The sequence below is a fragment of the Thalia democratica genome, chromosome 7, assembly GCF_965202585.1.
Source record: "Thalia democratica chromosome 7, ktThaDemo2.hap1.1, whole genome shotgun sequence".
Classification (NCBI taxonomy): Eukaryota; Metazoa; Chordata; class Thaliacea; order Salpida; family Salpidae; genus Thalia; species Thalia democratica.
The window spans coordinates 12,596,675-12,623,278 of NC_139171.1; the positions used below are offsets into that span (position 1 = coordinate 12,596,675).

General features: G+C 27.7%; 1 protein-coding gene and 2 non-coding genes across 3 annotated transcripts; all 3 read right to left on the reverse strand.

Moving 5' to 3' along the window:
* Positions 1–7,177: 7,177 nt before the first annotated feature.
* Trnan-guu (transfer RNA asparagine (anticodon GUU)) lies at positions 7,178–7,251 on the reverse strand. The gene has a single exon. It is a non-coding gene; the product is annotated as a tRNA-Asn (tRNA).
* Positions 7,252–7,554: 303 nt separating this feature from the next.
* Positions 7,555–7,628, reverse strand: Trnai-aau (transfer RNA isoleucine (anticodon AAU)). The gene has a single exon. It is a non-coding gene; the product is annotated as a tRNA-Ile (tRNA).
* A 16,116-nt stretch (positions 7,629–23,744) lies between these two features.
* On the reverse strand, positions 23,745–25,122 carry LOC145841120 (uncharacterized). The gene is made up of 3 exons (XM_082948491.1): positions 24,295–25,122; positions 23,908–24,072; positions 23,745–23,834 (listed from the first exon to the last, which is right to left on the reverse strand). The coding sequence occupies exons 1-3, from the start codon at positions 25,120–25,122 to the stop codon at positions 23,745–23,747; spliced, it is 1,083 nt and encodes a 360-aa protein (XP_082804617.1).
* Between the last annotated feature and the right edge of the window lie 1,482 nt (positions 25,123–26,604).

Consider the following 26,604-nt stretch of genomic DNA (forward strand, 5'->3'; position numbering starts at 1 on the left):
TTTAAACTTAAAACATATTGCTATCAAAATCTCATATAGTTCTTACTTAGCGTAAATTCAGTATAAAAATAGAGATACACTAAAAAGACTACACTTGTTTATTTTACTAACTATTGTAAGTTTTATTGCAATGTACAACCTCGCTAAATTTAAACTTAATTTAGAACTAACTGATACTTAAGGGTTTTTTAAACTAGTTAAAAAACTTAAAAATTAATTTTATACTACTAATATTTTATAGTAAATACCATACCAAACACTTTAATTAAAGAACTTCTAAGTTTCAATAATGTTAACATGTTTTTTGTTTGCAAATGGATTTTCGATAATTGTTTCTAGGATTATGTACCACTTCTAGGTTTTTAAAAGTACATGTTTAAATCATATATGATTAAATAAAATAAATGTCTTAAACAGTACAACAGTTTAAAATAAAATAGTTAAACACTGATTAAAAATTGTCTAATGATTAGAAAAGTTGTATATGTTAAAAAAAAAACAATTGTATTCAATAGATTTTTTTTTACGAAATCAAAATTTTATAAAATAGTTTCATATCAAAAAAAAAAGTTGTTAGAAATTTTAGGTTTTTTAAATGTCATGGTTTTCTTTTCGTTTTTGCTTTAATTTTCAAATTTAAAGTTTTAGAGCAATCCTCTTTTTAGATTATTAACTATTGACTAAGAAAAGTTTAAAGTACAACCCAGTGACAAATAATTAATTATACAGCTAATTTATGAGACAGTAATGTATGAAACCTTGTATTAGTCAAAATTAATATTTTTAACTAAACTAGTTTAGTTAGAGTATCATAGAATTTATTATAAAAAACTAAAAATAATAATAAGTAAGGCAATTATGTTATATATAGTCTGTATTTGAAAACGTAAATTAATTGTGTTGGGTGTGTAAAGTTAAATTGTGAACAGTATATAACCAAATTTAAAATGCTGAATGTATAGGAAAATGCTTTGAAACATCCATTCTTCAAATACAAATAGCTTTTCCAGCTTACACTTGTACAAATACTACAAGAGAAGGAGTTCAATTTTTATCAGAACAATTTTGTTTCAAATTTTAATAGCTAAGCTACTAGTAATTTTGGAGTATATTTAAAAAGCAACTTTAAAATTCTAGCTATTTAATGTTGAAAGCTCGGCTCGGCAATTATAGTAAAGTGAAAACTATTTAGTAAAAATAAACTGTTTCAGAGAAATATTTATCTTCTATCCGTTTTTAATAATCAGGGTAGCCACAGGTTTTTTAAAAAAATGTCAAGCTTTTGGTAAGAAAATGTTATCTAAAGTATTTTTTTTGGTTAATTATAAGTTAAAAGTCGTTTTAAGTATAAATTTGCTATAAATGTACTGTAGTGATAATTTTACGTATGTTCATGAAAATTTTTTTTTTTTTTTTTAGTTACTTTTATCTTATGTAGAGTTTAGTTTAGTTTATTTTAGTTTAGTAAGCCCACTCTCAATTTAGCTTGAAATATTACCTGAAAATAAAAGGCTTAATCAGGGGATGTTTTTTCAAAATGAGTTTCATATTATTTGTATTGTTTATAATATTTTTTATTAATATGATTATATATCTTATAATTATTGTATTAAGACTTTTATTTAGTTGTTATTTACTGTTTTTTAAAAACCTTTAAAACATAAAACTTTTTGTTTTTTATAAAATTCAAATTAAATTAAGTTTATACTTTGTGACTATCTTAAACTTGTCATATTCAAATATTAATTTAATATCGCGTATTTAAATTTAAAAGACTTGCCATAGAACTTAGGTTTCTTAAAAACTGAAATTTAAATTTATGGCAAAAAAAATTGTAACTATAAAATTTGAAAATATCTTAAAATTTAGGTTTTAAACCATTCGAATATTTGTTTTTAGTATAAATAATTTTTTAAGATACTTTATCAATCTTTCAATATAACAGTAATACGTGCTACTTATTATAATTAAAATGTAAATGGAATGTATACTCTCATCTTATAAAATTTTTAATTTTTAATGTTGAGCTTAACAAATGAATCGTGTAAAGTATACTTAATTTGTGTTATGCAATTTATTATATCATTTGTAATTATCAGTTCTTCTAGTAAGAGCTAAAAAAGTAGTTAAACAGACAATTTAACTTTATTTCAAAGCAATTTTTTTATTTTTTTAAATATATATTTAAAAACTTATAAAACTATGAAATTTGATGCGCTAGTCCTAGCTTTCTTAAAACTGTTTATAATAATTTTTTTTATCACCTTAGACTATGAGGTTTATAAATTTTAACATAAATTATTTTTAACATGTGAAATTATTTGGAAATCTTCAAATTATAAAAAAACAGTTTATCACTTACATTTGTTTTTTATGAACATGAACCTATTTTGGATCTATTAACAATCTAGATTTTCTCCGATTAGAACTAGTAAAATTAAACTCAAATATTAAATTTAATTTATTTTAGTTTAGTAAGGCCACTCTCAATTTAGCTTGAAATATTACCTGAAAAGAAAAGGCTTAATCAGGGGATGTCTTTTCAAAATGAGTATCATATTATTTGTATTGTTTATAATATTTTTTAATAATATGATTATATATCTTATAGTTTCTGTATTAAGACTCTTATTTAGTTGTTATTTAATAGTTTTTGAAAACTTATTAAAACTAAATGCTTTTCGTTTTTTATAGAATTCATATCCAATTTAATTTATACTTTGTTACTATTTTAAACTTGTCATATTCCAATATTAATTTGATATGTCTTATTTAACTTTAAAAGACTTGCCATTAAACTTAGTTTTCTTAAAAACTGAAATTTAAAATACGAGACAAAAAAAAAACGAGATTTTGAGTGTTTGTAATCGAGTACCGACTTTAATGTTGAGATATGGTATATTTGAGAAATTATATAAGAATGAAAATAAATAAAAAATGTTAAAGAAAGAACTAAGTTATTTTAACTTACAAAACTATCAGCTAATTGATATACACATTTTAATGGTATATTAGTAAAGATTTTGGTTTTTAAAAACTCATAAGTCAACAGTTATGCATTATGACGTGATAATCAGTTTTATATGCACAATAATCAACCGGTTGTCGTGAGCCTGGCTAGCTCAGTCGGTAGAGCTTTGGACTTTTAATCCAACGGTCAGGTTTCCTTTTTTCTTTTAAAACATTGACTTAATTAATTAATATTCAAATCTCATTAACGTTTCTAAATAAACAAAATTGTTTGTTAGATTTTAAATGCTCAATTTGATGTTATGCTTTAGTTAGCTCAATTTGTATTTAACTTATGATAATCAATAAAATTTTAATCATATTTATATGATTAAATGACACAAAAAGTACTTGTTAAAATGTAAATTTAAGTAGTATACATTTATTTAATAACTTAAGACATATTAGAATTGTTAATAGAAGTTTTTTTTTTAATATCATTATACATTGGAAGTAACTTATATAAAAAAAAATGAAATAATTACAAATTAAATCATTTAGCTGTAGTTACAAACTAATCAATTTCTTAAAAATGAAAACAATAACTGCTACTTAACTCCAATTAAATTTATTAAGCTGGCTTAATTTAACAAATTACTTTTTGTTACCCTTTTTTTTCACAATAGTTACAGTATAAATTTTATAAGAACTAATCAATATGAATATCTAAAAAGAAAGTATTTTTAGTCTTGTAAAGTAACATTACAATTTTTTTTCAAATATTTAATCTTCAACATATCACACGAAACTTTTAATGAATTGTTTTAGAACAAAAAGTCTACTAGATTTTGTATTTTCTTTTATTTTTATCAAATTAAATTTAAGCGCAATTAAATGTAAACACCGATAGAAATTTTTAGTATGTAAGTTTTAGAAATAAAAATATTAAATATCTTACAAAATTTATATGTATGTATATATAATTAGACAAAGTATTATTAAAACTTAATCTTATACTAAATAATTCTACAAGAAAACGGGTTGTGAAACATCATTAATTTTAAACCAAACAAGAGTTTAATAAAATTAACTTAACCTTAAGACTTCACAGTTGTATGATAAACAGAGTTTTTATCAAGATAATTCCTTATGGTATTGTTGCGTCATAATACGCTAGTCAGAAATATAATGCTGAAGAATGCGTTCCAAACGTGTGGCCGGTTAGCTCAGTTGGTTAGAGCGTCGTGCTAATAACGCGAATGTCGCGGGTTCGATCCCCGTACTGGCCTCATATCTTCTTCGTTAGTATAGTGGTGAGTATTCCCGCCTGTCACGCGGGCGACCGGAGTTCGATTCCCCGACGGGGAGATTTTTGTATACTTAATTTATTGGAATCGGTATTGTTATCCATTAATTATTTAATAACATAATTATGAATTTATTCTTTCTAATCAAAATATATAATAACAAAAATTATAATAACATGAGATATATCAAATATTTTTTCAATTTATCTAATATTTTTCTAACAAGTGTTAGTAGTCTAAAGAACATTTTCAAGTATATAAAGTAAATATTGAGTTATTAAACAAGTCTTCGTGTCGCAATCGGTTAGCGCGTTCGACTGTTAATCGAAAGGTTGGTGGTTCGAGCCCACCCGAGGACGTTCTTTTATTTGTTAAACATTAAAGAGTGTGCAAAATTTTACACTGAGCGTGTTTTCTCACTTTCACACTTTTACAATAGTTTTAAGTTATTTTAAACATCCGATTCTTTAGATTGAGATTCTATCTTTTTATTTATACATAAGTATTTCTTATCTTTTTTGATCTTCAAAAAGTTCGTTTTAAATTACTAGTTAACCTTCAATACAAACTCATTGTCAAATAACTAATAATAAATTGGATATACAAAATAGTAGGGTGGCAAAAAATCCGGGAATTTGAGAACATAGGCAAAATAAACCTGGAATTTGGTACTAAAAATGTAAGCAGAAACTTAAATTTTTAAAGTATAGTATTTAACAACTTTGATATTTTTAAAAAATTTGATTGTATCTTTTTTAGACTTAAAAAAATGTACAGAAGTTTTAGTAAGTAACCGATAAATTATTAGTTAAATTGTTATTTTAATTAATTAAACTACTTTGTTACTTGCATTTACATTGTTTTGAATGTCATGTCTAGTTAGTCAACAAGAGCCTATTTCTGATTGGTCTAACTGAATAGAGTTTAGATTAAGAGAAAATTAAGAGCGAAACAAGAGCAAAGCTAAATAAAAATTTCTGATGCAATGTTTTATGCCTAATGTATTTTATATTGAATTTTGTAAATTTTAACATACAAGTTTGCCAAAGATCGAACTGAAAAAGTTTTTCCTGACTTTTCTAAATCAAACTCTTAGTAAAAAACTATAAAAAATACATAACCAAAGACTTGAAAGTTTTTAGTTTGTTTCAAAAACTCAATTAAACCATGAAAAAGATGAACTGCGAAAGTAAATGATTCTAGAAAATAATAATATCAAATTGCAATTTTTAGTAACGATAAACTTTCTTTTTAAGAGCATGTTTAGATAAATCTCCAACTATTTTTCCAAAAACCCTTATCTTTTCATGACTTATGTAACTTTTACTAGTTTTTCCTGGCTTTGTGGCAACCCATGAACATATTATTTAATTATATAGGATGATAAAAAAAAGTAACAAATTTAAACTAAAACCAAATTAAATTTAGATTGTATGGCTATTTATGATATGTTTATCAACATAAAGGCTTTTGAAAAATCATCTGAGAAGAATTTTGACGAAGTTGATTAATAATACTTAAACAGGTTGCGATAGTCAGGGTTGGCACTGGTTTTTGACAAATTTCTTTTAAGTTTTTTTAATTTCTTCCAGGTTTTTGAAAGTACATGTTTTTGGGTCTGTTCTTAGTTAAAATTAAGTTAAAGGTTAAAAACTGGGTAATTACCTAGGATGATGTCCACCAATACCAAGCTGAAATTATATTATACTTGACGCCATAATTTTAAACCATAATTTTAGTTTTATTAGTTTATGATAGTTAAGTTTAATTTTATTTTAGTATATAACAAATATTAAATAATAATTATACTGTATCGTTTAAGTAGTTTAAATCTATCAAAAAACACCATTAATTACTTAAAATCGTTAAAAAAGATTTAAAACTTTCAAAAACTTGTAAGAAATTTTGAAAACCAGGAGTAATTTAGCTAAAAATATTTGGCCACCTGATATAGATTAAAGCGTAGTAGTCCTGGACTTTTAAATAATAACAAGTTTCTAAATTACAAACTTACGTATTTAAAATAAATGATACTTTATAAATTATGTATTTTAAACTTCAAACCGAATTTTAATAACAGTTGTTTACAACACAAATTATAACCATTTGTCGCGAGGAGATTTTAAGGGTTTATTCATAGATCAAAATTGATCTCTTTAGAATATAAATTTAACTGCCCAAATAATTACTTTAAAAACAAATCTTACTTTTTAGTATTTTATTCTTACAAATTATAAGTTTTGTTTGATAAGTTAAGTTAGTAGTTTTGACGAACTTTTCTTAGAATTTTTCAAAAATACTTTATTTTATTTTTTTGTCGATCATCTAGCAAACCTTGAAGTTTTTACTTACGTTGGGGACAATTAAGTAACATATATCTATATATCTTCTAAAACCATTAATTTATTAGATTCTAATATAATTTTAAAAATAGAAGTATTCCAAAATAATCTGCGAAATTTTTCTTAAACTTTTTAAGTATTTCCATCATAGGTATTTTTCAGAAAAAAACATATAAAACAGGTTTTCTTGTCAATAATTGGCTGATTTTGACTATCATATTTAAAAAACTATAATTTAAAAAATTTAAGGTTTTTCTTACATTTTTTGTACCAAATTCCAGGTTTATTTTGCCTATGTTCTCAAATTCCAGGATTTTTTGCACCCTACTATTTTCTATATCCAATTTAATATTAGTTATTTGATAATGGGTTTGTATTGAAGGTTAACTAGTAATTTAAAACGAACTTTTTGAAGATCAAAAAAGATAAGAAATACTTATGTATAAATAAAAAGATAGAATCTCAATCTAAAGAATCGGATGTTTAAAATAACTTAAAACTATTGTAAAAGTGTGAAAGTGAGAAAACACGCTCAGTGTAAAATTTTGCACACTCTTTAATGTTTAACAAATAAAAGAACGTCCTCGGGTGGGCTCGAACTACCAACCTTTCGATTAACAGTCGAACGCGCTAACCGATTGCGCCACGAAGACTTGTTTAATAACTCAATATTTACTTTATATACTTGAAAATGTTCTTTAGACTACTAACACTTGTTAGAAAAATATTAGATAAATTGAAAAAATATTTGATATATCTCATGTTATTATAATTTTTGTTATTATATATTTTGATTAGAAAGAATAAATTCATAATTATGTTATTAAATAATTAATGGATAACAATACCGATTCCAATAAATTAAGTATACAAAAATCTCCCCGTCGGGGAATCGAACTCCGGTCGCCCGCGTGACAGGCGGGAATACTCACCACTATACTAACGAGGAAGATATGTGGCCAGTACGGGGATCGAACCCGCGACATTCGCGTTATTAGCACGACGCTCTAACCAACTGAGCTAACCGGCCACACGTTTGGAACGCATTCCTCAGCATTATATTTCTGACTAGCGTATTATGACGCAACAATACCATAAGGAATTATCTTGATAAAAACTCTGTTTATCATACAACTGTGAAGTCTTAAGGTTAAGTTAATTTTATTAAACTCTTGTTTTGGTTTAAAATTAATGATGTTTCACAACCCGTTTTCTCGTAGAATTATTTAGTATAAGATAAAGTTTTAATAACACTTTGTCTAATTATATATACATACATATAAATTTTGTAAGTTATTTAATATATTTATTTCTAAAACTTAAAACTTACATACTAAAAATTTCTATGGGTGTTTACATTTAATTGCGCTTATATTTAATTTGATAAAAATTAAAAAAAATACAAAATCTAGTAGACTTTTTGTTCTAAAACAATTCATTAAAAATTTCGTGTGATATGTTGAAGATTAAATATTTGAAAAAAAATTGTGATGTTACTTTACAAGACTAAAAATACTTTCATTTTAGATATTCATATTGATTAGTTCTTATAAAATTTATACTGTAACTATTGTGAAAAAAAGGGTAACAAAAAGTAAGGTGTTAAATTAAGCCAGCTTAATAAATTTAATTGGAGTTAAGTAGCAGTTATTGCTTTCATTTTTAAGAAATTGATTAGTTTGTAACTACAGCTAAATGATTTAATTTGTAATTATTTCATTTTTTTTTATAAGTTATTTCCAATGTATAATGATATTAAAAAAAAAAACTTCTATTAACAATTCTAATATGTCTTAAGTTATCAAATTAATGTATCCTACTTAAATTTACATTTTAACAAGTACTTTCTTTGTGTCATTTAATCATATAAATATGGTTAAAATTTTATTGATTATCATAAATTAAATACAAATTGAGCTAACTAAAGCATAACATCAAATTGAGCATTTAAAATCTAACAAACAATTTTGTTTATTTAGAAACGTTAATGAGATTTGAATATTAATTAATTAAGTCAATGTTTTAAAAGAAAAAAGAAAACCTGACCGTTGGATTAAAAGTCCAACGCTCTACCGACTGAGCTAGCCAGGCTTGATTATTGTGCATATAAAACTGATTATCACGTCATAATGCATAACTGTTGACTTATGAGTTTATAAAAACCAAAATCTTTACTGATATACCATTAAAATGTGTATATAAATTTGCTGATAGTTTTGTAAGTTAAAATAACTTAGTTCTATCTTTAACATTTTTTATTTATTTTCATTCTTATATAATTTCTCAAATATACCATATCTTAACATTAAAGTCGGTACTCGAATACAAACACTTAAAAAGTTTGCCTTAAATCAGGTTTATTGGCAAAATAAATAGTAATATTATTTAAAATAAAAACAGACCGTAAAACTTGTTCTTTTAAAAACCTGGAGGAATTTTACCAAAAACATTTGGTAACCCTGTTGTAAAGGTTGTAAAGTAAAAAAAAATTCGTAAAGACTCAAAAATTCTATCATATAGGAAAAAAACTCAAATAATAATCAAATTTGAAGTAGCTTAACAATGTCTTTTCAATGTTGTTTTAGTACTTACAGGGTCGCAATTCGGTCAAGAAAAGTCAGGAAATCAGGAAAAGTCAGGAAAAATTTTTAAAAACGACAAAAGTCAGGAAAAAATGGGGGGTTCTGAAAAAAAGTCAGAAAAAGTCAGGAAATTTGATAAAGTTTTAAAAAAGTCAGATTTTGTCAGTTTAAATTTACAAAATTTCTTGTTTTCAAAGCCTTCAAATGGTAAAAATTAGTAAAATATCTTTTATTAAAATGCAGAAATTTTCTATTAACATATTGAACAAGTACCCTACTTGAACAATCAGATTTTGTAAGCTTTTCAGCAGTGATGATCTGTAGCAAGGACACTTTCATAGTGAAATTGTGATATATACACAAAAGTTTATCTAGAATAATTTTAGAATCAAAGTGTTTTTTGTTGAAGTAAATAATTGAGTTCTTTATAATTAAGCAGTTAGTTTAGTATTTTATGTAACAAGTTAATGTGTATACTGAAACGGAATGCAGACCAGATAAAGGAAACCATATCTTCATTAGATGAAGAGGTTAAAGTGCTAAAAAAAACAGAGAAAATAAATTTTAGTACATACATTTTAATACAGTATTTGACTAAGTTTTTGTTTGTTTATAGGGTTTTATTTGTAAAAGTTCCTTATATGTCGTTTCGTTTATTTAGATACATTTATGGTAGGAAATTCTAAAAAACTGTTCCTTATTGTTTTAAGGTTTCAACTGTAAAAAGTTGTTATTTGTTAAAGATTTTACTTGTTAAAGTTCGTTATTAATTCAAGGTTTTAACTGTAAAAGTTCCTTATATCTTGTTTTGTTCATTTAGATACATTTATGCTAGGAAATGCTAAGAAAATGCGTCTTTTTTCAGACAAGCTTTGTTTATAATGTAATAATACAAGTATTTTGCTAATAGAGCTGTTTATTACAAACATCAATCATACACAGGTGGTTTAAGTGAGGTACTGGAAGTTTGATGATAGAATTCAGCAAAAACTGTTGTTTTTAACCTGCATTAATATTAGGTTGAAAGCTTTATATAATTTCAAGTGTTAGATTATGTATTTTAGATTAAGTTTAATATAAGAGTTTGATTTAGAAAAGTCAGGAAAATGTTGGTAAAAAATCAGGAAAAGTCAGGAAATTTTTCTCAGCTTGATCAGTGGCACCCATGACAGTGTTACATTGAAAATTACAGCTTTTTATCCTAAATCTTTCCGTTATATTCTTTCAATAAAATTAAGCATATTTTATGGTTTGATTTGTAAATTTAAACAAATAAAAAGTTGCAGACACACATAATCTTAAGCTTGTAATAAATTTAAGTAATTAAAAAAAGTCAATAATTTAATTTCTTTAATTGAACACTATAGTTGATTTATAACTTGAAAAACCTCAGAAAATTAGTATTGATTAAATCTTGATTTTTCAAATTATATCTGGTTAAAAAAACTCAAGTATGTTTCAACATGTTTTAAAAGTTTAGGCTGTATTGGGTGTTTCTAATTCTCATGCTAGTATCTAATTATCTTTTTAAAGTTCACATTTTTATTTTTTTGATATGTAGTTTAATTTTTTCACAAGTTTTTTTTTTCAGTATTTGAATTTTTTAACTTAGTTTAACAATATGTATGACTTATTGCACTTGTTAAGTAAATTCTGTGTGAGGTTATAATGTTTAGGAAATTGAGGAAAAGTATTTAACTTAAAAATTTTATTAAGTATTTTTAACGTTTTTATAGTAAGATTTTTCTAAATATAAACAAACGTATTTTATAGATAAAACTACATTATAAGGGAAAATAATTGAGCTGAAGTAGTTGTAGCTAAAAGAGCTGAGAGCAATAGTTCAGTATACAATTAAAAAAAATTTCACAAAAATAAAGCTTCAGTTTTTAGACTTTTTCTAGTAAACATAAATATTGACGTTCCTACTATACTAGGGAAAGTATACTTAAATATCAGTCTGAGCTGATCAGAAAAAAATAGTTCATCAGCATTTTTCAGAAGTTTTTATTTTATTTTCATTCATTTAAAACCTTGTTCCTAACCTACCCCAGCCAAAAATTTTAATTGTTGAGTAAAAAATAAAGTTTAAATAATTAAAACTTTTTTTTTGCTGACCCAGCTTGTTTAAGTTTATATTTTAATTAGATTAAACTTTTAGTCTACTAGTCGTGTATGTTAAGTGATACATAGTATTACTATTTCGATTTTTTCATTTAAAGAATTTGTTCAGGTACTTATAAACTCAACTAAATATACAATTTATTTTAAACAATCTATGGTTTTCCTTCTATTTTTAAGACAGAAGAAAATCATTATTTTAACTTCAGTGGTTTTAAATAGTTGAAAAAAATAACTTATTATTCTAATAGTAATGTTAAATAAAATAGTTGTTTTTTTGTTGATCTCTTTTAGACTTGAAAATTTAAATAAAAATTAGCTGACTTAAACTTATTTATAGTTTTTTACAAATTTCAAGTCACCTTAACTTTCTCCAAATTCTCAAACTAACTTTTATGATTTAAAAAAACTTATTAATAAGTACTTATTTATAATACTTTTTTATAATCCTTTTATTACTTTAATTATCTTTTTTTACAAATTAAACTTTAGCCATCAAGCTTGCCTACGAGAAACTTAAAAATTCAAAGGATTTTTTATATTATTATTTTTTAGTTAGAGCTAAAAAACTTGCTTAGGATAGTTTTAAAGTTACCAAAGCGCGCAATTTTGTGTACCTGGTGCGTTAATAGTGAGTTGGCTATAAAAAAGGTAAATAGATAGTAATGTAATTCTATCAATATTAGTGGCTTTTTTTTTTTTGACAAGTGGATTTTATGAAAGTAATGGAAACCCTGGTACAAATTAATTCAAACTAGTTGTTTCGCTTCTAATATTTGCAACTCTGTTACAAGACAAAAATTTAAACAGTTATCAGAAAGTTAAACACATTGCTGTTGCCAAGTTATTTTTTAGTAAAAATAATATTTTTATTTATAAATTTTTTCATGGAATAATGAAATATTTATGTCTAAATCAGTCATTATTTGTTAACCTTATCTAAATGAAAAAAATAAAACCAGAAGTAAATAAAGAATATGCTTATACTTATTTAATATTAAATAAATTTCTATTTCATATTTGGTGGTTTAAAATACTTAGTTTTTTAATTTATGTGCGGTATTTAAGTTTCCTAGAGTTTTTTATTTGTTAGTCATTTAAAGACTTAAAAATTCAATCATCCTAAATTAGGTTATTTGCAAGATTTTGCTTATTAAAGTAAACTTTTTTTTTTCAAAATTGCTGGCTAAGATTTTTGACATCAGGATCATTTTATTCTAGGATTTTTTTTCTGTAGTTTATCATAATGACTTTTAAGTGCTTAAGGTTACATAACAGTAAAAGTTTTCAAACCTTGCTCATACCACAGTTTTCAGTTTTATCAAAAATATGTGCTAGTTTAATATAAATCACATTTGTTTTTTGGCAACCAAGCTGACTTTCTTGCTTCTGACAAGAACATTTCTTATTGTTGCTTCATTTTTTAAACTCAATTATTAGCTACAAAAAAGGTTACTTTCTCCCTCAAGAAAGTTTAAATCACAGTTTTCCAAAATTGGCGATTTTGGCTCTCTCTGGCATTAACTTTAAATTTGCAATAAAGTAAGTTGATAACTAGCTAGTCAAGGGCTAATATCTAATAAACAATGACAATATATATTTCTTATTTCTGGCAAGAGCGTTTATGGAAGTAGGAATTCCTGGTATAAATTAATGCAGGCTAGTTTTTTTTTCAATTTAAATAATGGCAACCCTGTTAAAAAACTATAAAAGGTGATACTAGCTATTTGCACAGCTGTTGCTAGCTTTTTTATTTAACAGTATGCTGTAATGAAGTACTTAATTTACTTGAATTATTCATTGTTTTGTACCCTGAATATGAGAGCCAGACAAAACGACCATATTTGTCAGTGAACTGATGACCACACCACAGCCTAATAAGCCAATCAGAATAAGGGTTAGTGAGGTGTGTAAAGTACTGATTAAGACATTGATTTGTGCAGTCAGTTGTATTTTGCAAAGCTGTGTGGAAGATCTACTGAAAGAATTCTTATTCAGAGCTATTTTGTGTATGTTTGTTGTATACTATTTTTAAATATAGAGTAAAACCATGAATTGTATGTTAATTGCTTTAAATTATTTGAGCTATATTTAAATGTTTAATAAATTATTAAGCAGGGTTGCCACAAGGTCAGGAAAAACACAGAAAACCAGGAAAAGTCAGGAAAAACTTAACAAAAAAAAAAAGTCAGAAAAAATAAAGCTTTTTGAAGAAAGATCAGGAAATTTAACAAAATTTAATAAAAAGTTAAATATTGGCAGTTAAAATTTACATAATTCCTTATTTTTCAAAGTCTTCAAATGGTAAAAACCGATTAAAAGTTCTTATGTCAGGTTTTTTTTATGCAAAATTTTTCTAGAAGTTTAGAAAATTATTTAATTTCCAATGACTTTATCTGGTAAAAATAGAAAAAAAATTATTTCATTTAACTGCAAAATTTCCTATTATGGTATTTAACAACAACCTCACTTGAACAAGAAGTTTTTGTATGATTTTTGGTATTGATTATCTGTGCAGGGTTGACAAAAAAACCTTAATATCTGGAAAAACCGAAAAACCTGTAATTTTTAACAATTTTAACATGTGTCAAGTAGAAAAATTTTGATTTGACCAAAAAATTTATAATAAAGATAGAAATTTTTTGTCATCATCAAAAAGTTTTTAAATAAAAACACATTTAAATAATCTATAAGAAATCTTTTCCGTGTCGTTAGACTATTTAACACAGTTTTTAGCTTAAACTTTATAATAAACTAAAAATAGACCCTATAACGTGTAATTTTACAAACCAGGAGCAAATTTTGAAAACTTGAAGAAAGTTTGACAAAAATATTTGGAAACCCTGTCTGTGGCAAGGAAACTTCCATAGTGCAACTGTGATATATACACAAAAGTTTTTATTTCAGAATTCAAGAATTAAAGTGTTTTTTGTTTTAGTAAATAATTAAGTTTTTTATAATTTAATACAATTTTAGTATTTTGTGTAACAAGTTTATTTGTATACTATACCTCTTTATAATTTTTTAATGTAGTTTAAAACTTGAATAACAAGTTATAAAAGAGGTATATTCTATTGTAGTTTAACTTATTTGTAATATGTTTCAAATTTAATACTAAATGATAAAAGGAAACATATTATAAAACATATATATAGTTTACTTTTTTATGTATTTTTAAAGTTACTTAAGTATACTATTTTCTAATTGATTTTTAATTTAATGATTTTATATTAAACTAAGTGAACAATTTATATAAGTATTAAGTTTTTTAGATGAATATTTTATACTATTATATAGTATTACGTTTAGGTTATTTTACAACTTTTTCGCTAAGTCTGACTATATCTTGATGATAGAGTTGTTTATTGAAAGTACAACAATCATACAGATGTTTCAAGTGAGGATTGAATGTAGTAAAAAACTGTTGCTTTAACCTGTAAAAAATAAAATTGAAAGATTTAGATAGTTTTAAGTGTTTGATTATTTATTTTAGAATAAGTTTAAATTAAGAGTTTGTTTTAGAAATGTCAGAAAAATTTGAGTAAAAGTCAGGAAAAGTCAGATAATTTTTCTCAGCTTGATCAGTGGCAACCCTGATTAAGCATTTTATATTTTATTATTAAATAAAAGTTTTTATTTTAGCTTAAGTTAGCTGTTTTAAGTCTTTTTAAATAGATTTGAATAGTCGAACATTCTTTAACTGTTTTACAGTTTACTGCACTAAAACTTGGTTTATTATTAAGTTTTACTTTTGCCTAGTGATTCATAAAAGTTTAAAAAGTAACTTATATTTTGAAAATAAATTTTTTGAATATTTTTTGTCGTTCTTTTAAAAAATATTTCTCAATTAGTTCCATATTGAACTATTTAATAGTAATTGCTACTTCTCAATATGTCTTGCCTGATTTATATAAATTAGTCTCAAGTAAAACCTATTAGTCATAAAATATTAAATTTTTAAAATAGATAAATAGTAAATAAGTAGAATTTACTTGTGGTGATTAGTACTAATAAATTAAATGTAACACAATCCATATTTTGGAATAGATCTTTAGAATTATCATAAAAAATGAACTATTTATGTCTAAATCATTTCTTATTTAAATTTTTTTATCATAATTATTTGACATATAATATTAAAATACTAAAACTTTATTTCTACATAATTCTTAGAAAAACACATTATGAATTTTGATTAGAAAAACTAAAAGTAATATCATTTTGTTACAGAACTTTATAAAATGTCAGTGTCTTGTATGATTTGTCAAGAAGATTTAAACTTCTGTACTGAAGAAGTTTCAGTTTTGAACTGCGGACACATGTATCACAATGGGTGTCTTCAGCAATGGTTAGATACCAATTCAACCTGTCCCGAATGTGGATCTGCAGTTACAAGAAACAATTTTGTGCAAAAGCTTTACCCTTCTAAAAAAGAAGATGCGGAATTAGTATACAGAGGAACATCTGATGAAACTAAAAGAATCTTGACAGTTTATAAAGGTTGTACTAAAAACTTGCAAAAAATGTTCACTGAAAGAATTGAAAGTCTTGAAAAGAAGAACTTAGAGTTGGAAGAAAATTTACAAAAGTCTTCAGATGAAAAAGAAAATTTGCGCTTAAAACTGGAAAATGAAGAACTAAAAAATAAAGTTTTGAAATCCCAAATAACAAAACTAGAAGAAAAATTGTCTTTAGTAAAAATTGTTTGGATAAAGAAATATTAAGTACAAGTTAGTCTACATTTATGTTTCATTATTTATCATTATTTTCATCGTATTTTTACACTGCTCTAAAGAGTGAGTTGAGTTTTGTTACAAAACTAATTTGTTTCTTAATTTCTCTACTAAACTAGTTAAAAAACTTCTTTTGTCTGTAGAAATTATACTAGTACAAAAACTCAAACCTTAAACAAATGTCAAAACTGGTGCTGGTAAAGGATGAACAGAAAAGTAATAAAAACACTTAAGTAACCTTATTTTTAAAATTTTTATATTTTAAGTTATTTTTACTGCTATTACTTGAACTATTTATTTTTACTCTGCTTAAAACACGATTAAAAATATCATCCAATGAGCACTCAATTTATATTGATAACAAAATCTACTAAATTTCAAATGCTAGCTTGTAAGGCAAACATGTTGTAATGTACGACATGAAGTAACAAATACGATGACATATTAAAAATGAAATATAGAAATAATACTTACTCATTTAATTAATCTTTTTATAAACAATGATTTCGATACTACAAACTAAATTAAAATATCTAAGTTTCTACTTTAGTTTTTTATTCTTATTAAAACAGTATCATTACCTATACACTAATTTAAATTTTGATGTTATTAAATAAAATTATTTATATAGTGCCACTACTTATATGTGAAAAATATTTAATAAGTAAATTGTTGGCATGTGTAACATTTTGTTACAAAATCATTCGAGCACCTCAATACAATATTACTTGAATTCATAAAATTTTTTAAATCAAAAATGGAAAATATTTTTGTGAAATAAAGTTATCTATTTTTAAGAAAGTGTCAGTTTGTGCAAAACGTTTGTTATAAAATTTCAGGTGAAAAAGTAAAAATTACCGAAGATGATCAAAAAAGAGCAAAAGCTATCGTGGTTGTAAGTGCTAAACACGAATACAGTTACCAGTATCTGTTAGATGATAAAAAGTGGGTTAAAATACACAAGTTTCCACAGTTAGTAGGTGACATATGTGGTATTTATGAAATAAACGACAAAATTTACGTAGTTGACAACAAAGGAATTTCAACACTGGACAATGACTTTTACAAATTATCATCATATCAAAGGTTTAATTTTTGCGCATCATGTTTAGCTGGAAACAACATTCTGGTTTATCGAAATATTTATGACAGCTCGTATTTTGAAAGCAAGATTTTAGATACAAAAAACAAAGAAGTAGTTGATTGCAATATCAAAAGAACACAATATGAAAGTTCATACTTTGCTATTGTTCATTACTTAAATCAGTTTTGGATTCTTGGGAGAAGTGAACCTGGTGATGATGAATACGGAAGCTTAGAATCAGTCAACACAATACAAGTATATGATCCAATATCGAAAACTACTTCTTTATCACCAGTAAAAATGATACAAGCAAGAAGTGGTCACAAAGCCATCGTTTATAAAAATAAGTTGTTTGTGTTTGGTGGATGTGATAAAGAACGTAGTCCTAACAGTGTTGAGATGTACTCTCCTGAAACAAACGAATTTACAATGATGGCTCCAATGAAATATTATCGAAGTTGTTTCGCTTGTTGCAGGGTTGGAAACCTCGTTTATGTTATTGGTGGATCGTATTATTTCCCAAAATCTATGGAAATCTACAACCTAGACACGAACACTTGGACTGAAGGTGTTGATTCACCTGTAATTGAATCAAGTTTGTATGCTTGTGCTGTTAACAGTTATATCTGCTAATAAGTCTTTTATAGCTTCGTTATTTAAAGTTTTTTGTAATTTTTAGATAACATTAGATGACTATCAACTGTAGATGATTTTTTTAACAAACAGTTTTAAACTTCTAAAAGTTTCAGAAAATTTATACTGTTTAGCGTTAAAAAAGTTTGGTCTAAAGACCTAGTGACAAAGGAACTTTTCCGTTATCGAATCGTACACCAAAGTGTTCATTTAAGATGCTTTTGCTTCTAATAATTTTATTTTATTAATTTTTTCTCTTAAATTTTGCATAGTAATATTCTTTTATTATTACGTCTTGCATTTACTCGTAAAATACTTATTTTTATAAAACTAATTATTCTTTGGTTAAAATAAACGTTTGATCTTACATTGGCTTCAAATTATATTTTACAGTTTTTTACCTGTTTATTTATTTTGTTTATAAACAGGTGTGACTTAAAAATCGGTAGAATAAACATTATAAAATGTTTTCAAAAATAACAAATCTAAATAAGTTCTTAATATTTTCTTACTTAAAAAATTTATAAAAAAATTCTTTAGTTTTGTTATAAATAAAGTTACTTTTTTTGTTTTAATTCAGTTATAATTGAGTTGTTGTTAATTTAGTAATAATTTAAGTAATTGTTTTTACAATTAAAATTCATCCTAATGGCTAAGGGAAAATGAGAGAATCAAATGAGAGAGCGCGTGATCTACAGTCCAAAGGAAATTCTAGAAAAAGAATCGAAAAACTATAAATACGCCCAATCAGAGCGTGAAGCAGGTTATTTAACTCGAAACAAGCACGAAGCGACACTCTGCTGCTAGCAAATTTGAGCGTTAGCCGCCATCTTGGAAAAGCTATGTGACGATCGCTCGGCCCTTCGGTACTTTCCCTAAACGGAGCCGGCGGTCGAGACTTCTCTGTTTCGCTAACAACGGGTTCAGGCGCGTTGGCTGACTCAGAGCGAGTAGTCATTTTGGCCAATTTCTTGGCAACTTGTTTCGAATTCATATCGCGCTACTTATCGATTAATTTACCGCGAATGAATGGTCAAGTAGTATAAGTTAAAACAACAAAAACGTATAAACACAATTATTTATTAAAAGAACTCACAACATAAAATATAAAACACCAAATACACTCTATAATCGTAAGTAAATGAACACAAATATAATATAATACTAAACTAGCAAAAAGTAAACACTGACTTTTGTCTATTCGTCTATGCGATCAAGAAGCGCATGCGATAAAAAGCGACGTGATCGTTCATGCGTAGCATATATAGTGCTTTAACAACCCCTTTTTCCCAATTCTCTCAATTTATAACAGAGCATGTCTGTTAGACTGCTACACTCCGTCTAGCCCGAAGAAGAAATGACTGTGGAGGCTTAGGGATTTTAATAACGCATTTTCCGAGCGCTCCCCTTCCCCCACTCCAGTCAATTTTTTTTTTGAATTAAATGAGAGTATGGAAATTTTAAGGATGTTATTATCACTTATACCACGAAATTCGATTACGTGCAATACTAAACAAGTTTAATACACATAGCATAAAGCTTAAAAATAACGTTGATGTAGTGTTTACTTGTAATATAAGCTAAAAAAATTGTATGTACAAAAAATTTTAAGCGACAAAACATAAAAAGTAAAATACAAAGGAGTCACATTGGCTCAATTTATCCTTCTATTAGGAAACATACTATCAAATGTAAAATAGATATTGTAACATGCAACGATACTTTTGTGTTTTTTTTTTTTTTTTTTTATGTAAAAAGTAACACTTAACACTAATATTAAAACAACACACAAAAAAATATTTTTTTATTTCTTATTTTTTTTTTTTTGTAAAAAACTTTTTTTTTATGTTATTATAGTTATTTTTATTAATTTTTATTTTATTTTTCTATTTTTAATTTTTTTTTTTTTTTTTTTTACAAATACAATAATTAAAAAAACACAAGTTAAAATATAAAATAAAGTAACATACAAGTTTTGTAAATAATGTAGTTAAAAATTTAAAAGTATACAACCCTAGTATTGTTACAAACCTATAAGTTCAAATTGTTCGTTCCAAATAGTCAATATGGTTTACGCAGCATTCTTCTCAGTACTCCGAATTGTTCTGATATATTGTTTTATGACTTGTACGATGAAAACAATCAACAATACTGATCCTATGATCGTGTATATTCTGGATAGCGTATCAAGTGCATCTTCCGTTTTACTCCATATGGTACTCTTGAAAGCGTCAATGATATCTGCAAAAACATTTGACTGTGTATCATCTGTGTTTGATAGGAAACCAGTAATGTCAAGTCCCTCTGCAGCATATCTGCGTTTTTCCAGATAGATTAAATTTCTAATTTGTTGTTTGGTGTCTTCTTCCTGAGACGATGACAATTGTTGGAAATCTCTCAGTAACTCTTGATCATCTATAGTAAAAAGTTGTTCCTTAATTTTTAAGCTTTTCAACGATAACTTTTTTACTGATGGTTTGGTTTCAGTCAACACAGAATTATTGAACAGCAAAATTTTGTCCTTGAACTCAAACATTCTGCTATTTGATCTAGAGGCGCTAAATGTTATTTTCGTTGAGAGATACCTATTTTGACGTAATGATGACAGTGTCGTACCAAGCCCAGTGTAAGTCCTGAACAACGGGCGATCAGACTCTCTGCCGTTAACCATCAAAGTTGGTTGGAGATATGCTTCAACCATGAAGCATTTAAGTTGGCACAAACTCCCAGCAGAATACACTGCTTGCACCTCACGCTCTAACAACAGGGAAAGGACTTCCGAAGGGTTTAGCCTTTGAGATCCTCTCAGCGAAATCAGGATAGATCGAGCGTTTTCACATAAAGCCATCTCGAAAAAATTCTTCAGTAAATTGATGTTTAACAGGCTACCATGGGCAACTCCTGAGACTGCAGCACCCAGTTGTTTTGCTGTCGCTGCTGTTTCATTTTCTTCAAGTTTGCTAGTAGAAATATTAGTGTTCTTCTGGATAATCAAAACATGTCCAGAAAAAGTCTTTCATTCTGCTCAAGCTTAGTACATTGAGTAGCTTTCTTGTCACAGCTAATCAATTTATTTGCGATGATATTGGACCCTTCAATTTCAAAGAGATGGCCGTTAGAAACGGGATGAATTATCAAGGTTTTGTTTCTCAAACTCGTTATTGAGTCACACGACAGCGTTTTGTTTGAAAGCAAGACAATTCTCCACGATTCTGCTGTACATGCTTTTCCTTCACAACTTAATTCACCCATAATAAGGTGCGAAATTTTCTCAGTTACAATGTTTTTCGTTACCGACAATGAAGCCAGTCGAAAATTAGTCGTAGCAATTGTAAGCGTAGTAAGATATTGATACCTTGGTTTCAATTGATTATTGGTGACAAGGGTTTTGTCGTTGGAAGGAACAAGACTTCCCTCCGTAGTATATCTGGTCTTTGCTGCCAGCTTACATGATTTAGTATCCACAACGGAAAATATTCGTTTTGTTTCAGCACAAACTTGTGATCCAAAAAAATAATAAGTACACTCGTTAATGATGGTTTCTTTCCTACATGCAATGGCTGGAATTTCAACCGTGACTTTATGCGGTTTGTAGATTGTGATACCCTCAATTCTCGTAACATTTTTTTTTGGAGTACATCGTCCTGGCATATCCAATTTATAATTACGAATAATCTCGGTTGTGCACATTGGAAGTATGTGTCGTCGTGAAGATGTTTCAGCTTTCACTGACATTGTTAACATGAACAACAATAGTGCTACTCTTATCATGATATCGATGAACAAATAAATGGAGTAACTGAAAATTCTACGTTATATATTAATCGGTGAGAAGAAGAAAATTTTCCATGTTGAGAGAAACATGGGAGTGTTGATATGACGTAATAATCCATGTTTCATGTTTATTTAATCATATGCAAACAAAAAGCGTTAAATATAGCATAAGTATTAATAGTTTAATAAAATCGGCTAGTTTATTAACTAAAAATAGTATTTATAATGACATTTACTTTTTATCGTTAACGTAAAAAATGAAGTAAGCACTGATGTAAAACAATAACTGAAGAATGCTTCAACCGACCGATACAGTTTTTGTTTTAAAAATTAAAATGTAGCCTTATTGTTTTTGAAATAACTTCAGTTTTATCTTTTTAACAGTTACAACAATAATTAGCTTTCAATTTACTTAACGAGGTATGATATTTTTTTAACAATAGCAACAATTATTGCTACACGTCGTAAAAACCGTTAAAGTCGTTAAGTCGTTAAGTCGTTAAGGTCGTTAACAATAGCAACAATTATCGCTGCATGTCGTAAAAAACCTTATTGCTGAAGCCTTCTCGCATTATTACGTTATACAAGAAAAGATGATAATTATGACAAAAAGGTTAATAATTTACAACTCATTTTATAGACTTTGAACTGAAACAGAAAAAACTCTAACTGATTTTTTTAAAGACCTTAACAGTTAAGAAAGTCATTTGTTACAAAAAAGTTTAAAAATTGTGTTTTGGTAAAAACACTGCTCCTAATTAACTCAGTTAGAATTCTCATCGATCGCAGTCAGAATTATTGTTGCATAATTTCACTACAACAATGCAGGATATATTAAATTTTCTGACTAGATATATTTCTCAAATAGGTTTTTAAATTTCATAGTATATTTACTTTTTAATTTATTTCATATAATCAGAAGTAAAACAACAATTAAGAAATAAATTGTCAAAAAAACATATTATAGTATATAAAATGTGGGAGTAAAATCAATGCACTTTTTTGCATTTTTAAACAAGTACAGGAAATAAGTTGTTTTGAAACAATAATTGAACAACAGCTCCTATTTGTTTAAAAAACAGATCAAAAGTAAACATTTGATATTTAAACAAAAAAATCTTAATATATGCTTGTTTACTTACGTACATAGACTTATCAATTTTCTTACATGACTTATTTAGCAATTTCTATTTATATATAGCATAATTTTGAAATAGTAAAAAAAATTTGGTAATTCAAGGTAAAGAAAATCTTAATTATTACACTTTAAAATTGTAACAATTTCAAACCCATTTTAGGCTTAATTATATGTCAAAAAGTGTATAAAAAATAATTTATAACGTTTAAACAAAAGAAGAATATAACACTAATATTTAAAAGGTAGAAAAAAAAAATAACACAAACAATTAACAATACTAGTTTATTGAAAAACTTGACCCTTCATTCGAGGAGAATGAAAAAAAAAAAAAAAAAATATATAGTGTTGATTACGTTAAAACTAAGCTGTTAGTAACGCTTGTTTGTAGGAAATAATTTCAAGTGCGTTCGATGTTGCATTTTTGAGAAACGACTTGCGAGTGTTAAGGGTGATTTAAAACTTCGCACGTGCTTATTCGATCTATGTTATCTTAACTAAAACTCGTTTTCGCTCGATTCGTCAACGTAATTTATATCAATTTTTCGCTCTCGTAAATTATAATCATGCAGTAAATTCGTCGAAGAATCGATTGTTGTTTTATTATAAATTTCTTTCCGCTTAACAAATGCTTTCAAATTCCTTATATTCTCTTTTACTAACCTTGAATTTTTACAAATTATTAAACTCTGATTATGTCTCGCATGAACTTTATAAGGCCCGTGGTAAAGAGGCTCTAACTTAGTCCTATTATGCTGCTTGACCCAAACATATTGACAATTAAAAATATTTGGTTCATAGTATACGTTTTCACTACTACGTCGCTGAAAATTTCTAGAAATTTTAGACATGTTATATAGAAAGATTCTTGTGTCGCTATCGTCGTTAATTGGATTTAGGTCGTCCTCGTTGTATATGCGATTAAATAATACTCGACCCGACAAGTTCGTACCTGTACCATAGGTATACTGCGATAATGTAAATGGAGAACCTTCAATGAGTGTGTTATTTATGTTAGCCGTCAACAATGGCAAGTGCGACGCCCACTCTTTTTTATTTCGCAAGGAACGCAAATAGACATTTATTACGGCATGTTGCCGCTCGATAAAGCCGTTACACTGCGGAGTATACGGCGGTACAAGTCTATGATCAATTCCGAGCATATCAAAAGTTTCTGTTAGGATAGTGTTTATAAATTCCCTACCATTATCGGAAACCACAGTCTGTGGAATTCCTAAATGACCTACCCAATTTTGTAAAAACGCGTCTTTTACTGTACTGGCTTTTTTATTCGCGATGGGCACGGTTACAAGAAACCCTGAAGCCCTATCTTTAGCTGTTAGAATATATTGAAACCCACTGGATTCAATATTTAATGGGCCCATGAGGTCGATATGAACGTATTGGAATCGCTGCGTATTTCGCGGATAAAAGCCAATACTTGGCTTATTATGTCGCTTTACTTTCGATGCCTGACAAATAACGCAACTACGGACCCAGTGACTCACATCTTTAATTAACTCAGGCCACCAATAATTTTGCGCGATTTTTTCAATTGTTTTATCAATACCTAAATGGAAACGGTTATGAATACTATCGAAAACGCTTAATCGTAATGATTTTGGGACAATCACTCGTCGATTATTATCATCGTTGATGACAGCCATTTTTTCTGGACCGACATACTCGATTACTTTATCTTGCATTTCGGCCGAGTTAATAGCTTCCGGATCTTCGGTTTGTAATTCTGTTATTGCGGCGACGTCACAAGTTAAAAATCGATTATCAGTCGCCACTGTGTCATCATCTGTGTTTATTATTAAATTTTCTTCTGTCTCTCCTATAGAGTCGTTTGCCGAACTATCTGAATCGTTGTCACTTTCAGAAGTATACGCGTAATCACTATCGTAACTGGCATTGCCGAACATTATCGATACTTGTGGTGGTCTGCTTAAACAATCAGCAACTACGTTCATTGAGCCGCTAACATGTTCTGCGTGCGGACTATATTCTCTTATTACGCACAACCAACGTTGTTCACTCGGGGGTTGCGTAGTTGGGCCTTTTTGAATTGCGTTTACTACCGATAAACTGTCTGAAAAAATTGTTAATTCTCGTCCTATTATTCTGTGATGGAAGGGTTTTAACGCGAGGTGAATGGCACGCAATTCTTTATAAAAAACACTACGGCTTCTTTGCAGCATATTTAAACTCTTACTGTAAAACGCTAATGGACGCATTACGCCTTCTTCACTCTCTTGTTGTAGGACAGCCCCAACATGAGTATCTGAGGCGTCCGTATACAAGCAGAGAGGCTTTTCGTGATTTTCGAAAGCTAGCGTGGTTGCATTTGCTAATTCTGAAATAGTTTCGTCGTACGCTTTCATTTCTACTGCGCCCATAACAATCGGTGTTCTGTTTGTAGACTTTGGTCCACCTGTCAGCGCGTTTAGAGGTGCCATTATACGAGCTATATTAGGCAACCATCGATTATAATGATTTACCATCCCAACGAAACGCTTTAATTCTTTGCGTGTCGTTGGGTATGGCAATTGCTTAATCGCTTTAACTTTTTCATCTACTACATTTATACCATTAACTCCTACAGTATTACCTAAAAACAAAAGTTTATCTTTCGCAAACTTAGACTTTTCTAAATTTAAATAAAGTCCATTGTTAGATAATATAACTAAAACTTGACGCAAATGAGCAAGATGCTCATCTTCGGTTTTGCTAAATATCAATATGTCATCGATATACACCATTACAAAATGTTGGCACGGAAGGAGGATGTCCTCCATAAACCTTTGGAACCCTGCGGGCGCATTTCGCAGTCCAAAAGGTGTCCGTAAAGGTACGAAGACGCCTGACAATGTAATAATCGCTGCATGACGTTGCGAATTTGGGTGCAGTGGTAAACTCCTAAACGCTTCTTTTAAATCTAAATTTGAAAAAAAACGTGTGCCCCCCGGGATTCTTTCCGGAATTGAGTCGATGCGCGGCAAAGGATAAGATAAAGGTTGCGTGAACGAATTTATGTAGGTGTAGTCTACACAAATTCGTAACGTGTCATCTTTTTTCTTTACGCACGTAATAGGTGATACGCTCATACCGGAATTAAGATTAGTTCTCACTAAGGCGCCTCTTCTTACTTGTTCAGCATACTGTTTATCTACTTCTAACTGACGTATTCTATTTAGCTTACGTGCTTTTATTACTCTAGGTTTGTAATCATTTAACACAATTTCGAGCCTGTGATTATGCTTCGGCGGTGTGTTATAATTTGGCGTTTGGATTAACTCTGGGAACTGATTAACCAACTGTTGACATTTAGTTTCTAACTCGCGGTAGTTGTCATTCGACAGTTTTGCGGCGAAGTTCACTGTTCTAATAATCGAAACTGGTAAATCATTTGGATAAAAAAGCTTTGCTGTCTTAAGCGAAATATTATTTGTTAGCTTTAAGTTAGCGAGATCTATTACTAATTTATTACTTTTAAGGACGTCCATTCCGATTATCCCAAAAGGTGTTTGCCCTTTTACGACCCAAAACTCATGATTTATTAATGGTAAATTGCCTAATTGAAGTTCAAGAGTTGTACTTCCTATAGCGTACATTTTGCCGTTTCCTATACCCTTGATCGACCGACTATAAGGAGGAAAAGTTTTTTCTACCTTACTAACGAACGACTTAGGTATAATGCTAACCTCACAGCCGGTATCTACCATAAACAGAAAGTTAGACCCTCTATCCACAACGAACGTTAAGTGTTGTGGTAGGTCTTTTGGATTACCGACAAAACATTGATCTAATTGGAATCCCCATTTTTGTACTTTTGTGACGTCACTATACGCGTTCGCGCTGTCGTTATGACTATCGGTAACCAGCGCGAAAGAAGTCGACTGTCGTTCGACATCAACCTGAACATCATCTGTTTTGCTAAA